General features: G+C 39.7%; 1 protein-coding gene across 3 annotated transcripts in view; it reads left to right on the top strand.

Annotated features, from left to right (window-relative positions):
- Positions 1-26,144, top strand: part of PTPRZ1 (protein tyrosine phosphatase receptor type Z1) — a 189,220-nt gene that overhangs the window by 151,086 nt on the left and 11,990 nt on the right. For 2 of the 3 annotated variants that reach the window (XM_079786830.1, XM_079786828.1), the window contains exons 14-24: positions 4,700-4,791; positions 7,583-7,668; positions 10,275-10,295; positions 10,459-10,555; positions 14,274-14,356; positions 15,748-15,882; positions 16,420-16,554; positions 18,636-18,799; positions 21,910-22,045; positions 23,923-24,069; positions 25,799-25,892. In XM_079786830.1, the coding sequence (XP_079642956.1) occupies positions 4,700-4,791; positions 7,583-7,668; positions 10,275-10,295; positions 10,459-10,555; positions 14,274-14,356; positions 15,748-15,882; positions 16,420-16,554; positions 18,636-18,799; positions 21,910-22,045; positions 23,923-24,069; positions 25,799-25,892 (1,190 nt within the window). The remainder of the gene's footprint in view (positions 1-4,699; positions 4,792-7,582; positions 7,669-10,274; positions 10,296-10,458; positions 10,556-14,273; positions 14,357-15,747; positions 15,883-16,419; positions 16,555-18,635; positions 18,800-21,909; positions 22,046-23,922; positions 24,070-25,798; positions 25,893-26,144) is intronic. The other variant, XM_079786829.1, reaches the window with a different exon arrangement.

Raw genomic sequence — 26,144 nt, 5'->3', positions numbered from 1 at the left:
CCTTTCGGGTTTCTGTCATGAATACAGCATGAAGGATGGATATTGTTTCATATTTGTATAAGGATCTAAAAAAACGGAATAATAATTACAAATTTTTAGTTTTTAATTCTAAATACTTACTGTGATGAAAAGGTGTAAATTGAATAATCAGATTAGCGTTGATTGATAGGGCCTATGTCTGCAAGTTTAAAACAGTCATCACTTTTTCATCATGGCTGAGTGATAATTAGCAGGAGACATTGTGATCAACACTTAGCACATAGACGTGAAGACAGTCACTGCTTATACAGAACAGATGGACTATAGATAGTGAATCTTGTCGTACATTAAATAATATGCCTTGAAATTATCTTCCAGATGTTTTAAGGTATAATTTACATGAGCCAAGTTGTAAGTTTCAAAGATGCAAAATTACTTTGATAAGGAAGATATTCAAAAAGTTCTTTTTAAAAAGACAAAGGGTAAATTTTTTTAGAGCTTTTTTAGTAGTTAGAATCTAAAAAAACAAAAACAAAAAAAACACCACCAAAGTTATATTCAACAAAACAGCATTCATTAAAAGCAGTATAGAAAAGAACTTGCCATGGACACATTGTTTTGACTGGTGGGAGTGGGAAGAAAAGCATTTCGAATTCTCTCTTCATCTTAAATTTAAGTTTGTAGGCCCTTGAGGGGAGCTACCACCCCAGAATAGAGGCCTCCCAGTACCATGCTGCCTTTTAGAATGTCACTTCCTAGGTAAGATTACCTAGTAGCAATATGCAAATGCCCTTCATCCAGAATTTTTCCTGCACTATTTTAACATTTCCCACTTATAAGCTTTTTGGTATGATTTTCCTACTTACAAGGTTCTTTTGCTAAAAAAAAAAAAAAAAAAAAGTAGAGTTGGTATTTACCCAGATACTACAGTGAACATTAGCAACATGTTAAACCTCAGTACCAATGTGTTGTAATTTATCTTTTCTATTGTATGAGATGCTATCTTCTTCCCATTTTCTCAGAGACAAGCTCTTTCTATTTGTCCTTCCATTCATCCATCCATGCATTCATCTTTCTCTAGCTATATGCTCCACCTCTCCCTTCCAAATGCTTTGAGATTTTTAAGTTATCCCATGTGGGGCTTGGGTAGATTAGAGACTTTAGAATGCAGCTGTAAACTAATTTATGATTGGTGGATTTACTTGCTCCTGGAAATCCATCTAATCTTTTAACGCTTAACACCTGCTGTACTCCGGGCACTGTATTAACAGTGAGTCTACATAAATCCCATCTTTAATTTATATGGCACAAAATAAATATATTGCAAAATAATTACTCTAACCACCAATTAAGAAGAGAATTTAAAATAAAATCATGGAGAATAATGTCCAGTGAGGTGGAGGTCAGGATTAATTAGGCACATTTTTTAAATCAAGTAAAGGTGATTGTGAATGGAAGTTTGTGTTAGGTGCAGGGGGAACAGAGAAACTGATTGCTAGAGTCTGCTCAGACAGCGAGGGGTTGTTTTCCCAGGGAATATGCCACTGAGCATCTTGAAGGAGGACAGCGCTCGCCTGGCATATCAGTAAGAGAGGCATTTGATCAGAAGGAGAACAGCTACAGCTGGGAGGAGAAATACTGAGTTAGGACAGACAAGGGCATGTTCAATGATCTGTAACTTGTTAGTATTATTAGAGTAGAAATGTCAGAAAAGGTGAGGACCGTAGGTAGATAGGGTATACATACTGTAAGATACTGGGTACCGTAATCTAAAAGTCTGTAACATACAGAACTAGAGCCAGTGTGTTAAAGGAATAGGGAGACTGAGCTCTGGTTTGATACAAGAACGATTTCAACAGTAAGAGGCACAACAGTGGGACAGGAAGGCCTCCCCTTTGGTACCATTTGGAGGCACTTAGAAGGGAATGAGCTTTGAAGTAGTTTGAGAAAAAAATATCTAGCAACTAAAGATAACACAAAGAAGTGAGCTCCTTGTTACTGAAGGCATTCAGACTGGGCCTTCTTTATGTGTCAAAGATGCTGTAGAAGAGATTCTTGTATCAGCTGCTATATTGCACTGTCTCTTCACGCATCTTATAGCTTTAAGACTCATTGTAAAATGAATACAAACCCTTTTACCTGCTTGTGTAACCTTATTTTAGAGGAATGAAAGAGATTGTATTCCGTGATCTTAAAAGCAAGTGTCTAACCCAGTTTCAGAATAGACTACATCTGTGGTTGCAAAGATAACCAAACTTTCCCTGTGGTTTCTGCTCCAGTCTGCTTTCAATTCTATTCAAATGTGGTCTTTCAATAGGATGGTTTCTTTATTGATTGACTGATTGGTTGATTTGAGAGAGAGAAACATCAATTTGTTGTTCCACTTTTTTTATGCATTCATTGGTTGCTCCTTGTATGTGCCCTGACCAGGGATCGAACCCAAAACCTTGGTGTATCGGGGCAATCTTCTAACCAACTGAGCTATCCGGCTAGGGCTAGGGGATGGTTTCTTTATCATAAGACCTACTAGAGGCCTGGTGCACAGATTCGTGCACCGCTGGGGTTCCTCAGCCTGTCCTGCAGGGATTAGGCCAAAACCGGCTCTCTGACATCCCCTGAGGGGTCCTGGATTGTAGAGGGTGCAGACCAGGCCAAGGGACCCCACCGGTGCATGATCGGGGCTGGGGAGGGACCGTGGGAGGACTCCAATGCGTGTCTGGCCCATCTTGCCCAGTCCCAATCAGCCAGACCCCAGCAGCAAGCTAACCTACTGGTTGGAGCGTCTGCCCCCTGGTGGTCAGTGCATGTCATAGCAACTGGTCGAACAGTCAAACTAACGGTCAGACACTTAGCATATTAGGCTTTTATTATATAGGATGGCCCTCATCCCTCCACTCGTCATTGATCTGCCATATCTACTCCACTTTCCAGATGTGAAGAGGATCCTTTTGTCATTTGATTCTACATCCACTCATCTTCCTTTCCACCACCTGTTCGTTTTTTAAGGCATTCTTGTGTTCTCTCCATTATCTATGTTCTCACAGGTTTCATTATCAACGACTTACAACCTTGCAACAGAGGGCTAGGTTTTGCTATCGTTGCTTTTGAATTTTTTTTCTTGTGACATGAAGGTTACAAATAAACTATATAATGTTATGTGACTCATACTGATAGCAGTGAATTCACTGAACAAATATCTGAGGGCACCTACACATGCCAGACCTGTTCTTAGCACTGAGGACTAACGCTGCACTGATTAAGACAAAGTATTTTGCCTTTGTGGGACTTACATTCTGATGAGGGAGGACCAGCTAAAAACATACAGGGCAAATGAACAGATACATAAATAAGGCATCACCCAGTGCTAAGTGCCACAAAGCAAACAAAGGGCAAAGAATAGTAAGTTGGTGAGCTAGGCTGGTATTTTTAGCTAGCCTGGTCAGAGAAGGACTCTCAGAGGAAGTGGCTTTTGGGCCGATGCAAAACTGATGGGGAAGAGGAAGGTGGCCAGAGGGAACAGCAAGAGCCAAGGGCTTAAGATGGTACTAACAGGGCCTCCTCCAGGGAGAAAGAGAGGAGCCATGAAGATTAGAGCCCATTGGGTAAGGGAAGGAGTTATAGGAGATGAGACAGTTGAAGTAGGCAGGGGACCAAATCATGAAGGGTCTTTAGTCTTTCCTGAAATAATTGAATACCATTCTATTGGGAAACCATTGAAGAATTGATGCAGAGAACTGATTACTGAAAAAATGTAGGTGTGTCGTGGAAGAATAAATGTTATCTTAGAGTTCATTAGGATAAATATCTTGTAGCTTGAAGCTTTTAAATGGAAAATGAGATTGGCATTTACTCAGATATTTCTATTTAAACTTAACCACTCATGAGTAATACTTCAAATACATTAAATGACCCACATCAAGGAGTGTCATTAGCAGTTTTAATTATCTAAATTTTTAAATGAAGCATGTTTTGCATTCGTTTATAGCAGCAGTTGGTTCTTTGCTCTTCTCAGTAGTTTGTAGTGTGCTCTTACCAGATGTTACTCTTATTATCTGAATGGAAATAGATTCAGGTGACATTGTAGGTTATAGTTACCGTTGATTCCAAATATGTTTATTCTCAAAACCCTCATCAACAAGGCTAGCATCTGTTGGGAAGAAAATCACCCCTATTTTTGGTTATATGCTCATTATTTCCTCACTTTGTTCTGTCATCAGTGCATTATCATACAGTATAAAGCTGACTTCTTTTTTCACCAAAATGTTACCACTGTGGAATTTTATTTCTACGTGATCATAGCTTGCTGCCTTTTGCTAGCAGCTGCCTGGGCTCGGAAGGGCCTGGTCACTGAAATATTGAGTGAAAATAGCTTTGGACAAGCTCTTTTCCACTGTGGTCCTGTCCTAGGTAGAAACAGTGGAAGAGTAACTAGGGTGTTAAGACATTCTACCTCAGCCAAGCTACAACTTCAACTACAACTTCAAATACATCACTGCTTACAGCAAGTCTGATATCCACTTGCTCTTCTGCATCTGGTACATAAAACTGAGATAAATTTGGAGGCCATGAATTGCTCCAATACTTTGTGTTTTATAAAATAGATACAGATTTCCCCTTACGTTTTGTTTCTGAAGATTTCTGTCATGACTTTCAAGCAGCGCAGAAATTGTCTCATTCTCTGAGGCAGCTGGTAGTTTAAATTGCTTTCTTTCCTTTCCAGGAAGTGCTTCCAGACTGCACACTTTTACTTGGAGGACAGTACTTCCCCCAGAGTAATATCCACACCTCCAACACCTATCTTTCCGGTTGCAGGTAATAGTTTAACGTATGACCATGAGGAGCTGGTTGATGTTGACTGAAAAGCAAAATGCTGGAAGGGTTGTCCTTATTGTACTTTGCAAATGCCTATAATATACTTTAGTAAACATTTGTGTTGCCCAAAATATGTGTTACATCATGTATCAGGCACCCAGTTGTTTAACTTGTTCTCAGAAAGTTTGAACATTCTTAACCATACACATGATGTGGGAAAATAGTTTATAATGGTTCAGATGTACTATGTTAAAGAACATAAGCATTTATAGCAATAACATATTAGTTAAGAATAATGCTGAGTTTTGGTCCTTTCACCTTCTTTTAATGGAAACCTAAACAACAAAAATGGACTAAACCAGTGCAGTAGGGTGGATAGGACAAAATAACAAAAATGAGGAGAATCTTTAGTTCTTTCTGATCATCTGCATTTGTGTGGGAAAAAGGTTTCTTAACTATGTTAGAAAAAAATAAACTATTTTTATCAGAACTTGCCTGATTAACACTATGCAAGAATCAGCCAGTGTCATTTAAGACACCCATTAACCCTACAGTTCACACTATGACTACATTCCCAGACACTTATTTTACTACCATTGTACAACCTCTCAGCATGAAAGAGGTAACAAAAAAGGAATTGTCTAGAAATGTGTGACCTATGGAAGAAGCACAGATAGAAGGTGAGATAAGGACATGGAAAGTCATCAAATCAGGGAAAACAAAAGGAAAAATTCATCCATGTGGCCATTTTACAGAAGCCTCCTTTTAAATTTTCTGGTACTACATATATTATTGCTAAAGACACAAGTTTCACCTGATATTATCTTCTGAAATCTCATGATTTAAAAAATGGGAAAAAGAGAAGCATTTTCTTTGTAACTTTTAACAGGCATAGGAATCAGACATCTTGGGCTGTTTTTCCTCTTTCATCAACTCTGTGTCTTTAATCCACTACTGTTTTATTTCTATTTAACTCTTTGTATTAAACTGCTATGTATTTATGTTAGTATAGCACAGTGGTCGGCAAACTCAGTAGTCAACAGAGCCAAATATCAACAGTACAACGATTGAAATTTCTTTTGAGAGCCGAAAACTGACTTCTGCGCATGGGCCACGAAGTTTCAATCGCACTGTACATGTGCGCCCACACGTGGTATTTTGTGGAAGAGCCACACTCAAGGGGCCAAAGAGCCGCATGTGGCTCGTGAGCTGCAGTTTGCCGACCACGGGTATAACACAATTTCTCATGGACATATAAGGGATTTTGAGACTTTCAGTTCTGTTATCTATTCCATTTTGATCCCCTTCACTTTCAAACATACCTCTTCTACATATCCTGTTAGCCTGAGTATGCAAATTAACCATAATATTATCCAAAGTCCAGCATAGGTTATTATTAACAATATAAAGAGTAAATCCAAAATCAGGACCTTGTTTAGGAAATCCAAAATCCCTGTTCTGCTTCTCAGAGTAGTGATCAAGGGATCTCCTTTTTTTTTCCCTGCTCAGCTCTCAAAATTGCACTCCTGATCACCCAAATGTGTGCATTTTCATATGAAATCGGAAAATAAAAAGGTATTTGGGTCTCACTTGCAGACCAATTCATAAAAGAGATTAGCAAAATAACATAATTGTAAATGAAAAGTAGTCAGTTTGCTTGTGCAAAGAGGTTACCTGTACAGGATAGCATCAGTGGATTTGAAGGACCTTTAGTAAAAAACCAACAATTTTGATGCGACAAATTATTTCTGCTTCCTTGTCTGCTTATAAAAGCTACTTGCAGGCAAGATCCTCCAGTAGGTGTGAAGGTGGAATTACACCTTTGTCTAGAGTTTCTTAAACTTAACTGGCTAATTCAATGTTAGTATTCAGGTATACTCATCTAAGAGAGAGAACAGATGGATTCTAATTTTTTTTAATCAATCAATTCTTGGTAATTGAGGCTTAAAAATATAAAATGGCCTGGATGCTTGAACAGCTGTTGATGTAAATAACTGTTTCTAGTGAAATGTGTTTGATGTTTCCTTGTCAGAGAAATCACTTGTGAAATTGCATGCTGTGAACTAGTAATATGTTTAATCTAAGAAAGTCTTTCCAGGAATAAAAATAGAGCCAGTTGAAATAATTTGGCCTCTTCACAATTAACTCACAGATATGATGACTTTGATTTCATAGTATATTTTCAAGTTAAAACTCTTGAAATACTAAAGATTAAAAGTCCCAAAGATTTTTGACATCATTTTCAATGAATAGTCTGCATATAAGTCTTCTCTGTTACATAGAAAATAAAGGAAAAATGTTTTCAACTGTAAAAAATCTTACTATTTAACTGTAAGACATTGAGCCATACAATTTTTTAAAAACTGAAATTGCATTATATATCATGTCCATGGTAAAATTGAAAGTATATTGTTTCTGCATTTCTCCCTAGCATGTACATGCAACTCCTACTCATGTTAAAGAAAGTTGGCCATAAAGAGTTGCAGTTCACTGATAAGAAGTGAGGCTTTGGTGGTATTTATCATTTAACATTGAAAATGAAATCTTCTCTCTTTGGAATATAAAAGGAAAGAGATGCTTGATCTAATCAGAATTCTAAAATGCAGATTATGGTTAGTAGTAAATATAGAGAAAATTGGTAATTGTTGCTAAATGTTTCATTGGGGTTATAAGACTAATTGAATTTTGAAGTTGTTTTGGAAGAAGCCACCTAATAAATCTTTATAATGGGAGGCACATTCATGTAAGTTGAATCATCCTTTCCAACCTCATTTTTTTTTTATTCACTTAGATGATGTTGGAGCAATTCCAATAAAGCACTTTCCAAAGCATGTTGCAGATTTACATGCAAGTAGTGGGTTTACTGAAGAATTCGAGGTATGATTTTACTACATCTATGTTAAGTAATAGGGAAAATAGCAAATTTAAACGATTCAGCAGTAGACTATTTTTTGATCTAATGACATGGAAACCATTTTCACTTCTAGTGAGAATATTAGTTCCATATATGTGTTTAGGAGATGTGTTATGGTTATCGTATAATTTAGAAAATTGGTTTTCCATTTTAAAAAAGCCATGTCGTGCTAGTGGAAAAATTAAAAAACAACAACATAGTTAATACTGGCACATAAAGTTCAGAACTCTAGCATTCTTTTTAAAAATAATAGTCATTAGTAACACTGATTCCTTTTAATTTTCTAAATTATATAAATTACCCTAAATGACTAAATTTCATGCTTCTCAGCCAAAGTATATACAAACAGTTAATTATAAATATTACAGCAGTGTAAATGCAGAAGCATTTATTATACAGGTATAGTAAATATTATACAAAGTAACATCCCAATTTCTCAAAAAAATATACACTTCTAAAAAGCATTTAAAATTTACAATCAATGAAAATTTTTCTAGTAACATCTCTTAAAATACTCTTAGCTAGAAGAGGCAGATAAATTTGCTGTGAATTTATCAGTTTACAGATTTTTCAAAATAGGGTCACTTATTGTACTAGGTGACTCTACATTCAGCCTTCACCCAACTCTAGAAGTTATTTGCTCTTATTTACATTACTGATGAACTCAGTTTCCATAGTAGTGAATTAATAACTAAAATTCTGGGATTCAAAACTAGGGATCTTCAGTCCCACCTCCTCCCCTAGGAAGCATCACATGGCTTTTCTGTCTCCCTTCTGAATATCCCAGTGCTCTAAGGGCTTCCTCCCTCTTTTTTTTTAAATATATGTCTTTATTGATTTGAGAGAGGAAAGGATAGGGAGAGAGAGAATTCTCATCATTGAGAGAGAATCATTGATTTGCTGCTTCCTGCACACCCCACACTGGGGATCCAGCCCACAACCCGGGCATGTGCCCTGACCGGGAATCGAACTGTGGCCTCCTACTTCATAGGTCCGCACTCAACCACTAAGCCATGCCTGCCAGGCTAAGGACCTCCCTCTTTAAAGCACTTTCAGCTCTGCTCCTGACCAGAGGGTATGCCACTCTTTCCATTGCACCCAACAACTGCTTCCCAGGAGTCACGCCAACCAAGGTGCATTTAGGGAAGGAAGGTGCCACAGGTTAGAAAGCTTTAAGAAATCAAAAGAAATAGCAATGAAAAGTGATGTCTTTTCACTAAATTTAAAATAGGCAATTCACAAGATCTTAAAAGAAACGAAAGCCATGGCTACTTTGAATAAGAAATCAGTGTGAGACAATGACTAAGTAAAGAGGAATAATATAAAGAATTACATATTTAAAACGTCAAATTAGTTGTTCTTACTTAACAGAGGTTACTGAGTGGTCCGATGTTAACTCATAGAAACTACCAGGCTCACCTCAAACAAAATCGTAATTGAAAGAGGGAGAATGTGCCAAGGATAGGTCTGATTTTCCAAATGTGAAAAACCATCAGGAAAAAATAGACAATTTATAATAAAGTTGCTGATAGCATATGGGCAAAAGCAGATTGATCGCTTTCACAACTATACAATCATTTTGAATATTACTATGCTATTTGTAATAATGAAATTAATAACCTCAGAATGTGTTTTTTAATTCCATTGCTTTTAACTCACAGTTTGATTCAAGAAAGAAAACTTTTAATTAACTTAATAATTAGCTTAGTAACTAATAATGCTATACCTTTTAAATATTAAATTGTTTTTAAGTCTAGAGTCAGAATGACTTGCTGCAAAAGAGACATTAAAAGCTTACTTGAAGAGAGGCTGGGCCATTTGTGATTAACCAGGTTTATATTTGGGTTATATACTTTCTCAAAAAAGTATAAGGCTTTCATGTTATTGTTTAATATTAAATAATTATTAATTCCAAACTCATATAATTAGAAAATATCCCTGAAAAAGATTTTAGCTCATTTTTAAAGATAATTGCCAGAAGTAATTTTCTGTATCCATTAAAGTTTAAATTAAAAATAGGTCAGTGTATTGAAAGTAATGCTATCTAAATTTTTGTTTCAAAATGACCTAGAATATATGATAAAAAGTTTTTGGAGATTTTTAATATTTTGTAACCCTAAATCTATTTCAAACCACCTAATAGGAAGTCTTTTATTCTTTAAAATTACTCAAACAAAAATATGTATCATTAATTCACAGTTTAAAATAGTGCTACAGTGATCAAATAGCATTATATTTGGATATTAGCAAATCTAACTAATCTGACAAAATGTGTCATCAAATAGATGGGTTTCCTCATCTGAATTTTTTTAAAACCATCATATTATTATACCACTGTCCTTTTTTAAAATGTTTATTTTTCCTTTCACATAATTTTAAAGTTCCAAATTGTTAGAAATTTTGATTTGCATGTAACTGTTTGAAACATTCTGTTTTGTATTTGACAAATGTATTTATTGCATGATCATAGTTTTCCATTGTAAACCTAATATGAACACTTTTTTTTCTCATTTGTCGTGTGCTGTGGAATTTGATTTCTTTACTTTTTTGGCATTCATTCCCTCATTAGACACTGAAAGAGTTTTACCAGGTAAGGCATTATTTCACTGCATTTTCTCTTAGCCAAGAAATAGTTGTAACATGCTAAAATTTTTTTAGATAGACTATTTTGTTTGTTTTGTCTTCATTATATTTTAAGGCCCTTTGTCTGAAAGGACACATGTGAAAATGTTGCACGTACAATTTCTTTACAGGAAGTGCAGAGCTGTACTGTTGACTTAGGTATCACAGCAGACAGCTCCAATCACCCAGACAACAAGCACAAGAACCGATACGTAAATATCGTTGCCTGTAAGTATATCCTTCATTCAGCTCTGACTTGGTTACCATTGTCATTGCTATGCCTTTAAACAATGTCCTCAAGTCTTCTCAGCACACCTATGGTCGCTGTTGCCGAACCTTTATGTCAGGGAATAAGACATGTGTTAGATAATACATCGAATTTATCACTACACTTTAAATGCATTTTGCCATTAATGACACCTGTTTCTTTCATTTTTTTAAATTTACCTTTATTGTTGAAAGTATTACAGTTGTCCCCTGTTGGCTCCCATTGGGCCCCCTCCCCAGGCCTTCACGGCACTATTGTCTGTGTCCATGGGCTGTGCATATATGCATATAAATTCTTTGGTTAATCTCTTCCCACCCCTCACTTCCCTGTTTCTTTTAAATAAAACAAACTCATTTTAATCCAGTCCTTTCTTCAGGTCCCATTGACTATAAATCTGTTCTTATGGTTTCTGTCATTATTTATACTAGTACTAGAGGCCTGGTGCACGAATTTGTGCACGGGTGGGGTCCCTCTGGGTGGCCTGCAGGAATCGGCCAAAACCCACAGTCCAACGCCACCTGCAGCTCCTACCTGCCGCTCATCCCGGCCCCACTGTGCAGGCTTGCTCCCAGTCAGTCCCAATCAGGAGAGGCTCGAGCTGCTGCAGCAGTGCTTGCCAGCCATGAGCCCTGTGTCTGGCCCATTCCCAAGGGGAGTGGCCTGCAGGATCGGGCTGAAACTAGCTCTCTGACATCCCCCAAAGGGTCCCAGATTGCAAGAGGGCATAGGCCAGGCTGAGGGACCCCACCAGTGTATGATGGGGCCAGGGAGGGACCACAGGAGGGCTCCAGGGCGTGTCCAGCCCATCTCACTCAGTCCCTATCTACCAGACCCCTTGCTGCTCCTACTGGTCGGAGCATCTGCCCCCTGGTGGTGAGTGCACATCATAGCAACTGGTCAACCAGTTGACTGTCTGCCCCCTGGTGGCCAGTACACATCATAGCAAGCAGTTGAGCAGCCTTAGCATATCATTAGCATATTACACTTTGATTGGTTGTTCAGTTCTGCTGTTTGGTCTATTTGCATATTATATAGGAATTCCATGGTCTTATTTGCATTTGAGATCTACTTATTATTATGTTAATTTATTAACCAAGTTATATTTTCTTTGGACTTTATTTTCCCTTCCACTCTTTCCTCCCGGTCTTGTCATTCTTCCTGGGGTCTTATAAAGGGTTAGTTGGATTTCCTTTTATTTTCTTAGCTATGTTTATCTTTTTCTTCTCAATAGCTCTTTTCCTTAATGCAAGTTTACCTCTTTCTTCCTATGAAATTACCATCTTTCTTCTGTTGTTGTTTTTTAAAGTATAATTGACGTATACAACATTATATTAGTTTCAGGTATACAACATAAAGATGCAACATTTGTATATATCACCTCTTGTTTATATCTCTTCCCTATGATTTTCTTCTATATTCCCTCCCCTCCATCTCTTGCAATCCATCTTCACCCCCCTTCCTGAATCTCTACTTACATTCTTTCTTATATATTCCGTGTGCTCCCCTAGATCCTTATGAACATAGTATTACCAGCCTGGTTATTTAAATACTGGTTCCAGTCTAGTTTCTGGAGGCCAATGAAACTGCACTTTTGTTATTACATTTTTTCTAAATAGTTTGCGTAGATGCTGCCTGTCTTCCCATGGGGCTTACACCGATGTTTATTTTTTTAGTAGAAGGTCCCCCTTCATGTTTGTCTTCCTCAACTGAAGCAACTGTCTGGCTGCACACAAAAACTCAGCTGCTTCTTGGAGAGGGTGAAGTTGTTAAACTATTCCCTCTACCAGCTAAATAGAAAATACCCAACAGGTAACTAAGAAGAAGATGGAGATGAACATTTGTTGAACAACTCCTATGTGCCTGGCACTGTGAAAACATCATTTTGTTTAGCCTGAGCCAGTTTGGATCAGTGGATAGAGTGTCAGCCTGTGGACTGAAGAGTCCCGGGTTTGATTCTGTTCAAGGGCACGTACCTCTGTTGCAGACTTCTCCCAGGCCCAGGCTCTGGTTGGGGCGTGTGCAGGAGGCAACCAATCAATGTTTTCTCTGACATTGATATTTCTGTCTTTCCCTCTCTCTTCCACTCTCTCTAAAAATCAATGCAAAAATATCCTCAGGTGAGGACCCAAAAAAAAACCAAAAAACACCACAAAACATTATTTCGTTTAATTCCTGAAACAATCTGGCAAGATAGGTAATTAACAGTCCTGCTTTAGAGATGGAGAAAAACAACTCCGAAAATTTAGCCAGTAACATCCACCAAAATATATTAGAACAAAAGTACAAAAATCAGTGAAACTGCCTCACACTCCTCGTTCCATTGCCATACATTATTTCCGCTTATATCCCTGCACCTGTGTGAGCAGCTGTCATCACAGAAGCATTAATATCGCTGAATATCTCTAAATCTTGTCACGGTTTGGTCTGTACTCACTTCTTTACCCTTGAAAAGAATAGTCTGCCCTGTGAAACTACCATGTTTTCTTCCTGTAACATTTTTCTTTCTTATTCTGTAGTTCCCCCAAATAGTTTCTCTGTGGAAATGCAGTTAATCCCACACGCTTCATTTCAACATATTTAAATTGCCACAGTACACAGTGTGGAAGTCACTATAGCTTTCATCCCCCTTTATGGACAGGGCAGGATCCATGTCTGCTGTTGGGCAACATTTCTCCTGTCTCCCTTTGCAGGAGTTCCTCTTTGAGGTTCTTCCCTTGATAGAGCTGTTTGTGTAACTGTTGCAGAAACCGGAAAGAAAAACCAGCAACACTTTGAGAGTTTGGAGTCACACTTTAATATACACCGGTGGGCTTAGAGAAAAATGAACTCAAATTCTAAGCAGAGCAAACAAGCAGAATTTTTCTTTTTATTAAAGAGCCAGCCCTATGTGTGCTTAGTGGTTATCTCGCAGGAAGCGTGTGGCCTTGAAAACAACACATTTCTATCCAATTAAAAAATACATCCGGCATGGCATGAGAGTATGGGCGTATCTAGTCTCTGGCCTACAAGGTCAGACAGCTAAGTTTATCTTCCTTGTTATTCAAGCAGGCTAGAAAGCAAAGTTATTTTTTCAGAATAAGGGGCTGTCTAAAAAATAGCAGAGAATTTCAAACAATGGTTTTACAAAATAGGGATTAGCCTTCTCATAACCATTCACAGATGCCTCCTAGGTCCCTTGTGCTTCCTTCTGTACTTTTCTTCCTCCATCAGCCTCACCTTCAGAGCACATATACAGCCATCCTTCCTCAGCTTCCTGAGACCCCATCACTCTTCTCTCCCTTCAGTGGCTCCTCCCAGTTCATAGCCCAATATCCACCTTTAGACACCTACCTAAGATGTCAAGTTCAGGTTTCAGTCTCTACAAAAATGTTTATCATCCCAAACCAATACAGGTTCTTCCTTCATGCCCCCCTACTACTTTGCACCTCTCTCAACACCTCAGCCTTCCTTTCTGTGTATATGTCCATTCTCACCTTCTACATTAGAAAACTTGAAGTCAGAAGCTCTTGTTATTTTTATATTTATCTTTGTCATCTCTGGAGTCCCCAAAAGCCTGCTATAGTAAATTACATTGCATTGATTCTAATTATACTTGACAAATTATTATGTAAATAGAAAGAACCTTTATGCTGAAAAGTAGTCCATGCTATAATGAAATTTTTTTTTTTTTTTTTACAGATGACCACAGTAGGGTTAAGCTGGCACAACTTTCTGAAAAAGATGGCAAACTGACTGATTACATCAATGCCAATTATGTTGATGTAAGCATGCTTTAACTTAAATGTTATAGAAATTATATTAGAGTAAGAATTTATTGTGCCACATACTAGTATTTAATACATGTTATATGATCGACTATAAGAAATACAAATCAGTGGTGAGAGATTCCCCTGTCTAAAGGATTTCAGACTGAATAACAGCCCAGCTCATATATACGGTTTATCTTCTAGATGTGTAAGGGATTCAGGCTGGCAATGTATACTCAGGGTAGGATGGATGGATAGATAGATAGATAGATAGATAGATAGATAGATAGATAGATAATAAATAGATAAATAGATAGATGATAGATAAATAGATAGATAGATGATAGATAGAGATTTAGGGAGGTTTATAACCCCTTCAATATGAGGGGCAGGATCAGTGCTTATTTTGCATGTCCCAGAACCCCTGGCACAATGCTGTGTAGATAACAGATGATCAATAAATCCTTACTGAAAAACTTCCAAGGTGGTGCTGGCTAAAAGTGATTACTACTAACCAGTTATCAATCTTCATAACCTTGGGCATCCCTCAGGACACCCAGCTCTGTAGGACCTGTTAGAGCTCCTCAGGGACTAACTTATGGTGTTTCACTGTGGTCAATGGAACGTCAGTGGAGCTCCGTTATTCTCCTGACAGTGAGCTCTCAGTCTTGCTGCCTTCATTTTTACGCTGAGTGGAACACTGAATTCAAAGAAGTGAGCACCAAATATAAGTATACAGTGGGCTTGTTGTAGGCAACCACTTCTTGCTTCCAGATAAGGCAATAAGTATGTCATATCAAACATGGGGTTGGGAGTCAGCACTACCCGTTTTGAATCCAGGTCTGCCGCTGGCTAGCTGTGGGAGCTTGGAAAGCCACTTAACTCCTCTGAGCTCCAGTGTCCTCATCTTCAAATGAGGATGGTGCTTCCATTTTGCATATAGCTTATGGATTAGGGTCAATGTCTGTAGAGCATCTTGGCCAGCAACGGGTGCTCAGTGAAGCATAGCTATTAATCATTAGCGTTGCTCAGTTCCACCAAGGAAAGGGTAAGGAGACACCAGAGGTTTCCTAACTGTTGTAAACAATTGAGCCCCAATGCCTGGACCACGTTTCAAAGCGGCACAGTTAAGGACCAGATATTAAGCAAAGTCCATAGGCTTAGAGTAAATATACTTGGATTAAAGATGCACAGAATGGTGCACCTCTTTTTCTACAAAAACATGTAGCTAAAGAAGAGTTGCTGTGTTTTTTAGTACTATTAAGTTTATCCAGCTTTGCAGGCTTATTTTTTTATGATTTTCTTTTATAGAAAAATAAATGTGCTGACCTAAAAACGTAAGTCTTAGATGGTTAAAAATGGCATGCAAATCAGTTAGTAAGAAATGGTTTCATTTATTTCTTCAGGGTTACACCAGACCAAAAGCTTACATTGCTGCTCAAGGCCCCTTGAAATCCACAGCCGAAGATTTCTGGAGAATGATATGGGAGCATAATGTGGAAGTCATCGTCATGATCACAAACCTCGTGGAGAAGGGAAGGGTATGTGGGTAATCCCTTATGGCATCCCCAAAGTAACAACTAGAGGCGCTTCAAAGTGCTTTCATGGAGTCAGCTTTAGGAAGCAACCAAAGGTAGGAGAGCTCACCAGGATTCCTTTCCAGTGAATATGACAGCTAAAGGAAAACTTATCATTTTAGGGCAAAAAGTTTCACTATTAATCCAGTTATCTGCTATTGAAATGCATTCTTCATAGTTTGAGGAAGATTAATGGGGCTCATTGAAAAGCAATGTGGAGTGAGATTGCCCTATGGTGACTAGATACATCTAGCCACACTTTCCTCATCTGAAAAAGGGAAGTTTGGACCAGATAATTGCAAGTCCCTTTTGCTTCTTTGATCTGTCCCTGGGTCTCCTCTTCAGCCAATCTGCAATCACTTAGAAAGGAAAGAAATATTTTGAAGAGTGAGAAAGTCCATTCCTGTCACAGTCTCAGACCTTTACAGATTTTAGGCGCTGCTCTTACCAGTACATTGCGCATTGGATATGGAAAAAGCATCTTTACTTTCCCTTTTGCAGAGAAAATGTGACCAGTACTGGCCTGCTGATGGTAGTGAAGAGTATGGGAACTTTCTGGTCACTCAGAAGAGTGTTCAAATGCTTGCCTATTATACTGTGAGAAATTTTACTCTGAGAAACACAAAGATAAAAAAGGTGAGTCCATAAATGATGGACATTCTGATTTGAGTAACACATCTGGCCCATTTTCAAGTGAGTGGATGGTATAATGAAAATAGGGTAAAAATGTATAATAAAGGCATTAAGTGTTCGTATTACTAGGTGTACTGGTTAATAATAGCAGATTTTATAATCAATGAAAACACAATAATTTCAAGAGAAACATCAAAAGTGCTTTATTTAAAGTAATGTCCATTGCTAACTACACATTTCCCCAATTTTCAGGTAATTTGTGGATACCATCCCAATAGAACTTTTCTTGTATTGAGGCAAACAATTCAGAGACCCAATTTTCCATTTCTTTGTATGTTTTGAAGTACTGCTCAGAAAGTGCATGTGCTATCGATCGGAACAAGTGGTAATCTGAAGGAGCAAGGTCTGGTGAATACGGCGGGTGGGTTAATACTTCCCAGACAAGATCTTTTAACGTGTCTTCAGCTGATTTTGAAGTGTGTCATCATGAAGCAAAATTACTTTGCCATGTCTTCTGGAACATTCTGGTCCTTTCACGATCAAAGCATGGTTCAAATTGATTATTTGTTGTTGGTAGAGATCAGTATTAATGGTTTTACCTGGCTTTAGAAGCATATAATACACCCACCTTCCTGATCCCACCAAATGCAGAGCATTGTCTTCTTTCCGAAGCGATTTGGCCTTGCAGTCAATGTTGATGGTTGACCTAGATCAACCCATGATTTTGTGCATTTGGGATTCTCAAAATAAATCCACTTTTCATTGCCAGTCACAATTCAATGCAAAAAAAATACTTTCTTTCGTGCCGTTGAAGCAACATTTTACTGATGACTTTTCGGTTTTCCATTTGTCTTTCATTCAGTTGATGTGGCACCCATTTTCCTTCCTTTAAAATCTTTCCCATTGCTTGTAAATGATCGGAAATTGTTTCCTGAGCAACGTTTAATCTTTCTGCAAGTTGTTTTGGAGTTTGATATGCATCTTCATCCAATAATGCTTGTAATTGTTGGTCTTCAAATTTTTTTTTGTTTGACCTGGACATGTTTGTCTTTCACATTGAAAATATCACTTTAAAGCATTTAAACCAGCGTTCACAAATATTTTGAGATGGAGCATGTTCACCATAAGCTTCCCGAAGTATTCAGCAGCACTTTTCTTCAAAATAAAGTAATGAATGAAAACTTCCCGCAGATGCTCTTTTTTTTGGCACGAAATTCAACATTTTTAAGTGTAAAAATAACTACCGGTATGATGTTAACACCTTCAGCAAATTTGACATATGAAGTTTTGAAGCTTCTTGTCAGTATAACAAAATAGCATACATATCAAATTGCATATATATCAACATATGTGTAACTCCATCTATTGAAAATAATCCACATCATTAACCGGTACACCTAATATAACCACACCTCAATCCCAAAGTTTCTTCCAAGTCTCTAAATGCCAGCCTTGGCTTTGGAGCTAGATTGGACATGGTGCTGATGGTTGCAGTGGATTTGATGCACAAACAAAAATTCCTGCCCCTTTGGTCACTGCACATCCAACTAAAAATAGTGGAGCTTAAAGTAAGGGAAGGGGAAAAACAGAACAATGATGTAGTAGTCAGGGAGGGAAAAAGGAAGGGGGAGAGAGAGAGAGAGAGAGAGAGAGAGAGAGAGAGAGAGAGAGAGATTGAGATTGACTGACTCCAGGGTGGAAATTCAGGCAGTGTCTGTGTTACAGACGTGAGGAGAATTCCTTCCTCTTTCAAAAACCTCAGTCTACTCTTCCAGCTTACATCTAATTGCATGAGGCCCACTCATATTTTGGAGCATAATCTGCTTAACTCAAAGTCTACTGATTTCAATGTCAATCACATCTAAAAATATCTTGACAGAAACATCTAGTATGACTTGGTGTTCTACTAAACCACAGGCCACTACAGCCTGGCCAAGTCAACACCTAAGATCAACCATCACAAACAACAGTGTGCACATTTGCTTCATTACAGACTGACGACATCCAGCTATGAACCCTAAGCTGCTTAAGAGCCCCATGTGTTTTGTGTGTATTCCTGTGATTGGTTGTCTGGTCTTTTCCAGGGCTCCCAGAAAGGAAGGCCCAGCGGGCGGGTGGTCACACAGTACCACTACACGCAGTGGCCCGACATGGGAGTGCCAGAATACTCACTGCCCGTGCTGACCTTCGTGAGAAAGGCGTCCCAGGCCAAGCGCTATGCGGTGGGGCCTGTTGTTGTCCATTGCAGGTGAGTCCCAGAGATGGGCTTCTAACCCAAAGTCTTGCTTATGCTGACGACAAGGGAATCAGTGGAACCAAGATTTTGCCAAAATGGGAATGATTTCATGAAGTGGTTTTGAAACCGGACAACCAATGGGTCCGGGCTGCCTGTCACTACTTGAGCCAATTCAGCAGAGACAGGGTTGAATCATATATGAGTGTTTATTCTAAGAATGCCCGCAGAATGGGAGAGCAGCAAGTCATCCACAAAAATCTGCTCTGCAGCCCCCCTAAGCCAGCTGTTTATATAGGGTGGGATAAAGATTACATGGGGACATAGGGATTACAGGTATGGGGAAGTAGTTAATTCAGGCTGGGGTGAGACTCCATTGTTTGGGCAGCAAGGTTGTTAACCTTTCCATTCTTGAATGAGAATGGACCACATTCCAAGGTTGATTCCCAGGTCCCGGGGGCGTACAACTCCCAGCCAGGTCAGAATGCCCTTTCTTTAACCAACACAAGGCAATCAAGGTTAACAGCGCATGATTAATATTTCCCATAACCATAGTGTTAATGTAAAAACATTCAAATCTGTAAAGAATTTTTGTGAGTTTATTTGAGCCAAACTGTCGACAATTGCCGGGAAGCAGAATCTCAACAGATTGGGATAATGCTCTGGAGAATGGCAGTTCTTCACCTTGTTTTATACATTACAATCAAAGGAGGAGACATAGGTGGGTTCCATGAACTCCATTGGTGATAGATTAGGGAGGAGGGAGAAAGCAAAGGTGGGGCGGAACCTCTGGGGTTGTATAAAAAGTAAAATGATAGACACATACTTCTTTTACTTAGGTGGGTGCAGGATAGTTAACAGCAACAATTAACATGATAACAATAACAATGAAGGAATTTGTGGTCTCTGTCCTGGCGCCCAGGGTATTTGGTTGTGCCCTGAGGGGTCCCGAAAAAAGAGAAGTTAAAAGTTACCCTGACATTTCAAGGATATGTTATAGTAGATGCAAAAGATAATAGGCATGCCCTTGTCTTCCCTGATAAGGTCAATCTTTACCTGAACCAGTTCAGGCTGGCAGGGGAGTCGTTATGGGTGATCAGGCTGGCAGGGGAGTGGTTATGGGTGATCAGGCTGGCAGGCAAGCGAGTGGTTGGGAGCCAGCAGTCCTGGATCATGAGAGGGATGTCCGACTGCCCATTTAACAGGCATTCAGACATCCCTCAAGGGGTCCCAGATTGGAGATGGTGTGGGCTGGGCTGAGGGACACACCCCCTCCCCCCCCCCCCTGCACGAATTTCATGCACCGGGCCTCTAGTTTATTACAATATAATGGTACAAGATAAAATGCTTGAGAAGCAGCCCCTGTTCCTAGGAGTTAATAATCTATTGTAGAGGGTTTGTTTTGTTTTGTTTTAATCCTCACCCAAGGACATGCTTAGAGAGAGGAGGAGAGAGAGAAACATGGATGTGAAAGAAACATCTATCTGTTGCCTCCCATATGCACCCTACTAGGATCGTAGCTACAACACAGGTATGTACCCTGACTGGGAACAAAACTGACAACTTTTTGGTGCACCAAGCAATGCTCAATCAACTGAGCCACACTGGCTGGGCTATTGTAGAGTTGTTATGCCAGGCTTACATTAGAGAAAACGAAGCACACGGAGTGTGAGGAATTTGACAGAATACTTTTCAGTTGTTTTAACACAGTTTGGGACCTAAAACCCTTTCTCATTTTCCTGAGTTCTCCCTAATATATCCTATTGAATGTGTTATCAATTCATCCTTGCCCAAGTCATTTAATTTCCAAGCCAGGATTGATGATAAGGACAACATGATATAACAGAGAAAGAGGAAACAACATTGGCGGTTTCAGGTGCTATTTTTCAGTTAAAATAAAAGTAGCAGCTAACCATTCCTGAGTGTTGACTCTCCACCAAGCTTTGTGACCACAGAAATCAAATCCCTCTCTGTGTGCAGTGTTTTCATCAAAGCAGTGCCTGTGTTCTTACAGAAGCAAGCATTTTCCTTTGCTCTACAGCTTATCTGACATATTCTAATTACCTATCTCAGGAGTTCTCTTCAGACAAAGTTTGAGAGACCTATCTTGAGGTTTTTATCTGTTCGCCTGAAGATAAGCTGAGGGAAACAGGAAGATGCAAGAAAAACAGCTCTGAAGGTCAGGAATTGTTTCTGCGCAAATGGAGAAGGACCAGGGTATTGTGCAGAGCGGGTGCCAATTTTCCTCTCTAGCACTTTCCACTTGTTGGAGCAGCTGAAAGGAATCCAGTCTGTGAATTCTGTCCCTTCAGTAGAGTCTTTGAAGAAGTCAGTAGATAATGACCCTTTAGAAATGACTGAAGTTAAGCTTTATTCTTCGTGCTCTCGCTGAAATGATATTTTTCAGCAGCAACCCTGATAGAATTCTTTTTCCCATTAATGCGGAAATCTTTACAAACATGTCTCCCTGGCAATACAGACTCAGGGACCTTTTTTTTTTTCTTTTTTCTTTTTTTTTTCTCTCAGAATCTGGTGATGCTTGTGCTTTTATTTTTCTCAGATTAATTGTCTATTTATTATGCTCTGACAAATAATATTTTCACTGTGCAATATAAAATGAATAATAAATGTATTTATTGAAAATAAAAATCTACAACAGAGCCCTGTCTGACTTGGCTCAATGGATAGAGCATCAGCCTGCAGACTGAAGGGTCTCGGGTTCAATTCCAGTCCAGGGCACATGTCTAGGTTGTGGGCTGATCCCCAGTGTGGGGCATGCAGGAGGCAGTTGATCAATGATTCTCTCTCATCATTGATATTTCTATCTCTCTCTCCCTCTCTCTTCTCTGAAATCAATAAAAAATTTTTTTAAAAAATCTACAACAGAAATAGGTTGTTTTGCAGTTTGACTGGTAGCAAAAAAAAAATTAATGGAAACTTTGTCATTTGAAGCATATGCTTAATAACTACTTACAGTTTTGGGTAGCTAATTATTTATTATGTGGCTCATTTGCTCGAGGAAGGAAATTATTTTAATTTACAAGACAGCTCGTAGTGACCTATCTTCCAATTTATTCTGTGCTTGACATTGAAACCATTTTTTTTTTTTGTTTTGTCTTCTTTAGTGCTGGAGTTGGGAGAACAGGCACATATATTGTGCTGGACAGTATGTTGCAGCAAATTCAACATGAAGGCACAGTCAACATATTCGGCTTCTTAAAACACATCCGTTCACAAAGAAACTATTTGGTGCAAACTGAGGTATGAGAAAAAGGATAATTTTATTTATCTAAGGGTTGGAAACATCACTAAAATGCTAACGCTGGGTAGACAAGTGTTTGTGTTAGCAGGTGAATTAGTCTGGTAGGGCTGCCATATAAAGTACTACAAACTGGTTTAAAACAACAGATACGGAATGTCCCATCGTTTTGGAAGCTAGAAGTCCAAAATCGTGGTGTTGGCAGGGCCATGATGCCTCTGCAACCTCTAGGGAGGGATCCTTTCTTATCTTTTCGAGCTTCTGGTAGCACGTGTGTTCCTGGGATGGAGCAGCATAATTCCAACCCCTGTCTCTGTCCTCAGACGGCCCTCTTCCCTCTGTGTCCAGGTCCAAATTTTCCTCCTACAAGGACACCAGCCACTACCTCATTCCAATTCTTTACATGTGCAATGATTCTATTTACAAGTACGGTCACATTCTGAAGTGCTGGGGGTTAAGGCTTCAACATATCTTTTGCGGGGGACACAGTTCAACCCATAAGAGGTAATTGCATGTAATTCATGGAAGGGCCAACTAAATTTTGTCTATTTTGTGATCAAATGGGAACTGTCTTTAAAGTAACACCAGTTACAGAGAAGATTCAGAAAATGAGTCTTCTGCTAGCAGAATCCTCAAGTTTTTCCTCCACGTAGTAAAGGAATGGATTCATTTTTATATTTAAAAGTATGCATTATGCTAAAGTTCTATCCACTTTTAGGCCCATATTCTTTACACGTCTATGGCACAGGACAAGTCTGCATATCTGTGTTGGTTTTCGCTATGTCTAAATAAAAAGGAATGTAAATTGAAAATTATTGATGGCAGCTTGAAAGCGATTGGAAACCGGACAGGTTTAAAACCAAACCAAATTTCATTTCATAAAAGAACCGACATTCTAGTCACGTAAGACTAGAGCAGCGGTTCCCAGTGTGGGGCACACACCCCATAGGGGGCAATTGGATTTTTAAGAGGCGGGGGAGCTTTCGAGAATGAGTTATAAACCGTGAATTTTTTGCATTTCTTCTGATTCTAGGGGCCTCGTATACAGTATATAAATATATCTTGTGACATATTTATGCATTTCAATTCTCTATTATATGTTTTGAAACTTTATTTGCTATTTTTTTCATATCACTTCATATTATTATTATTTTTTAACTATTTCTTAGTGATTTCTTCCTCAGTACTTCAACTGTCCTTTCGTTCTTTTATTTTTCTCTTTCATGGATGCCATGTTCTTTGGAAGCTTGTTTAGACCAAATGAATGACCTTCGACGCTTCCTCCACGTGAATAGGAGTTCACTTTTTGAAAAATAAGCATTATATGTCACAGGGGCGAGCATCAGGATTTTAGAGAAGCTTAGGTGGGGCATGGCCAAAAAAAAGGTTGGGAACCACTGGTCTAGAGAAAAGAGTCCTATTCATAGAAAAGAAGATAACTCTTAGAACCCGTATAAATAATTACACTAAATTATATATGACTGGCTAAAAGGAGAATTAGAATGGACAGAGGGGAAGACCCCTGAGAGGGAGAGAGGTCGTGGAAGGCCTCATGCAGAATGCGGAAGTGGGCGTTGGGTTGAAGGCAGGGCAGAGAAAAGGCATTGCTTTGCCTCCCCACATCACCCTCCTCCTTCCCACCAATGTGAGCCCACAAGAAATAGAGAGGTGAGGGAAGAGGAGAGCTGTGTTCTGCCTCGACTGCCTCTTTCCCTCCCCCTGCCTTCCTGCCGGACCTGATAAGCCATCTTTTGTGGCTTTCTCTCCACCCTCAGTAAAACGCTTTCTGTCTGTCAATGGAAGATACTGCTTTTATATATACCTAGATGCACATAAGGAAAACCTGAAGTAATATTCCCTTCTGTCCCTGCCTTGCCAGGAACAGTATGTCTTCATTCATGACGCGCTGGTTGAGGCCATCCTTAGCAAGGAGACGGAGGTGCCCGACAGTCACATTCACGCCTATGTCAATGCGCTCCTCATCCCCGGGCCGACGGGCAAAACAAAGCTGGAGAAACAATTCAAGGTGAGTCCTCTTGGCAGCGCCTCCTGTCTCTCTGCCCAAGGAACTGAATGTGCCTGCCTCCTCTCCTCGGAGTCCGCAGGGCCGCGGGGGCGGGCGGAGAGAGCTGTTGGCACAGGGGCTCGTATTGTTCTGTGTTGTTCTCTGCAACCGGCAGCGAAGCCACGTGGTGCATTTCAAGGAGAGCCTTCCTGTGGAGTGGCGAGGAGAAAAAGTTCTCAGAAACCCTAGACTAACTTTTATAAATGCGGACTCGGGCAGGCGGAGGGGGGCGCCCAGCCCACCAGGATGCACAGACAGGACTTACAATACAGACCGGACAAGTGCTCTTCTTGCTTTGAAAAGCCCAGACCACTCAGCCAGCCGGGCGCGCGGGGGCCCGGGCTGCTCTGTGGCTCTTGGGGAGGAGTCGGCCCCACTTGAAGCCCCAGAACAAGAAGAGGCGGCACCACCACAAGGGCTTCGGCAGCCCGTGTCTCCCACGCACCCTGTCCCAAGGCCGCGCACCGGGGAGGAGAGCGCGCGGTGCTTCTGTGGTTGTTTAATAGTGTTCCTCCCGCCGCCCAGCTCTCTGACTTCCAGAAATCAGGGAGCAGAGAACTCAGAAAGCAGATGTGCCCCGGCCTGCCAGCTGGGGTGGGGCATTGCAGAGGGAGGCTTCCAGAGGAATGGAGGAGTTATTGTGCTCCCCGTTATTCCCGTACTAACCTCTTATTTACCAGGATTCCCGGGGAAACAGGGCCACGTTCTGAAGAAGGACTATCTGGGAAGAATTCGGAAGACCTTGGGGAAAATCCAGGAGAGTTAGTTAACAAACCTTGAGATTTCAGGTTTTCCCCTCCCTTCTCCCCAGCCCGCAGCATAGAAGATGCTAGCACTGAATTGTCTCTGATGTGTTGCCCTCTTAGTACTGTTTGCACTTCGGAGGATTAAGAGAAAGACGAGATGCCCTAGCCGGTTTGGCGCAGTTGAGAGCATTGGCCTGCGGACTCAAGGGTCCCAGGTTCGATTCCGGTCAAGGGCACATGCTTGGGGTGCAGGCTCGATCCCCAGTGAGGGGGCATGCAGGGGCAATGATTCTCTCTCATCATTGATGTTTCTGTCTCTCTCTCCCTTTCCCTTCCTCTCTGAAATCAATAAAAAAATACATTAAAAAAAAAAGATTTAAACACTTGGTGACTCCTAATTCTCTATAGAAATCCTCACGTGTGAATATTCAGAAATATAGAAGGGAAATTCATTGCTACAATTTGGACATAGCAAAACATTGGAAATGACCTGAACCTTCAGTAATTGGGGAATAGATAAATAGCAAGTAGATTGTTCATGTGATGGAGCACTAAAAGAATGAATAAAATCCAACTATACCCATATACATTTACACACACACAGTGTGCAGCTTATCTCCCAACTGCACGGGATTTAAGTAGAGGAAATGGAGAGTGGACTCCACAGAGGAAGCCATGGGGAAGATCTTCCCGATGCTGCAAGTCAACTAGGAAGCTAGTGTTCTCTGCGTCTTCCAACTTTCCTGGTGTCAAACACAGATGTGCCACAGAGTTCCCTAAAACAACTTCAGTGCAAGGAATTCTTGAAAAAAAGTCAGATATATTTATATTCGGTATCTTACCTTGGTTGGGCTGTGTATGTATATGAGTGTGTGTGTGTGTGTGTGTGTATTTGAGTGACTTTAATGAAATAATCTGTATTTTTCCTTCACTCCCATTCTCAGCTCCTGAGCCAATCGAATATACAGCAGAGTGACTATTCTACAGCCCTAAAGCAATGCAACAGGGAAAAGAACAGAACTTCTTCCATCATTCCTGGTAGGATATGTGAATCTTGAAAAAAAACAAAACACAACTTTCTTTCATTTATAATAGAAACCTTGTGATTAATTTAACAATATTTGTACATTTTAGGACAAAAGCAATACATTCAGATTTTTCTAATTATGTAACTTTTAAAAAAGAATCTCAAACCCTGAAGTGTCACCTAAATCTGCAAAATACATGGTAACGTGAGCTTAAAGGTCACAGACACTCAGCGTGAGACGTGCAGCTGTGTTTTGCCACGTG

This window comes from Cnephaeus nilssonii, assembly GCF_951640355.1.
Source record: "Cnephaeus nilssonii genome assembly, chromosome: 12".
Taxonomy (NCBI): Eukaryota; Metazoa; Chordata; class Mammalia; order Chiroptera; family Vespertilionidae; genus Cnephaeus; species Cnephaeus nilssonii.
The sequence above is the reverse complement of the archived record's forward strand: the minus strand, read 5'-3'. Positions and strand labels throughout refer to the sequence as shown.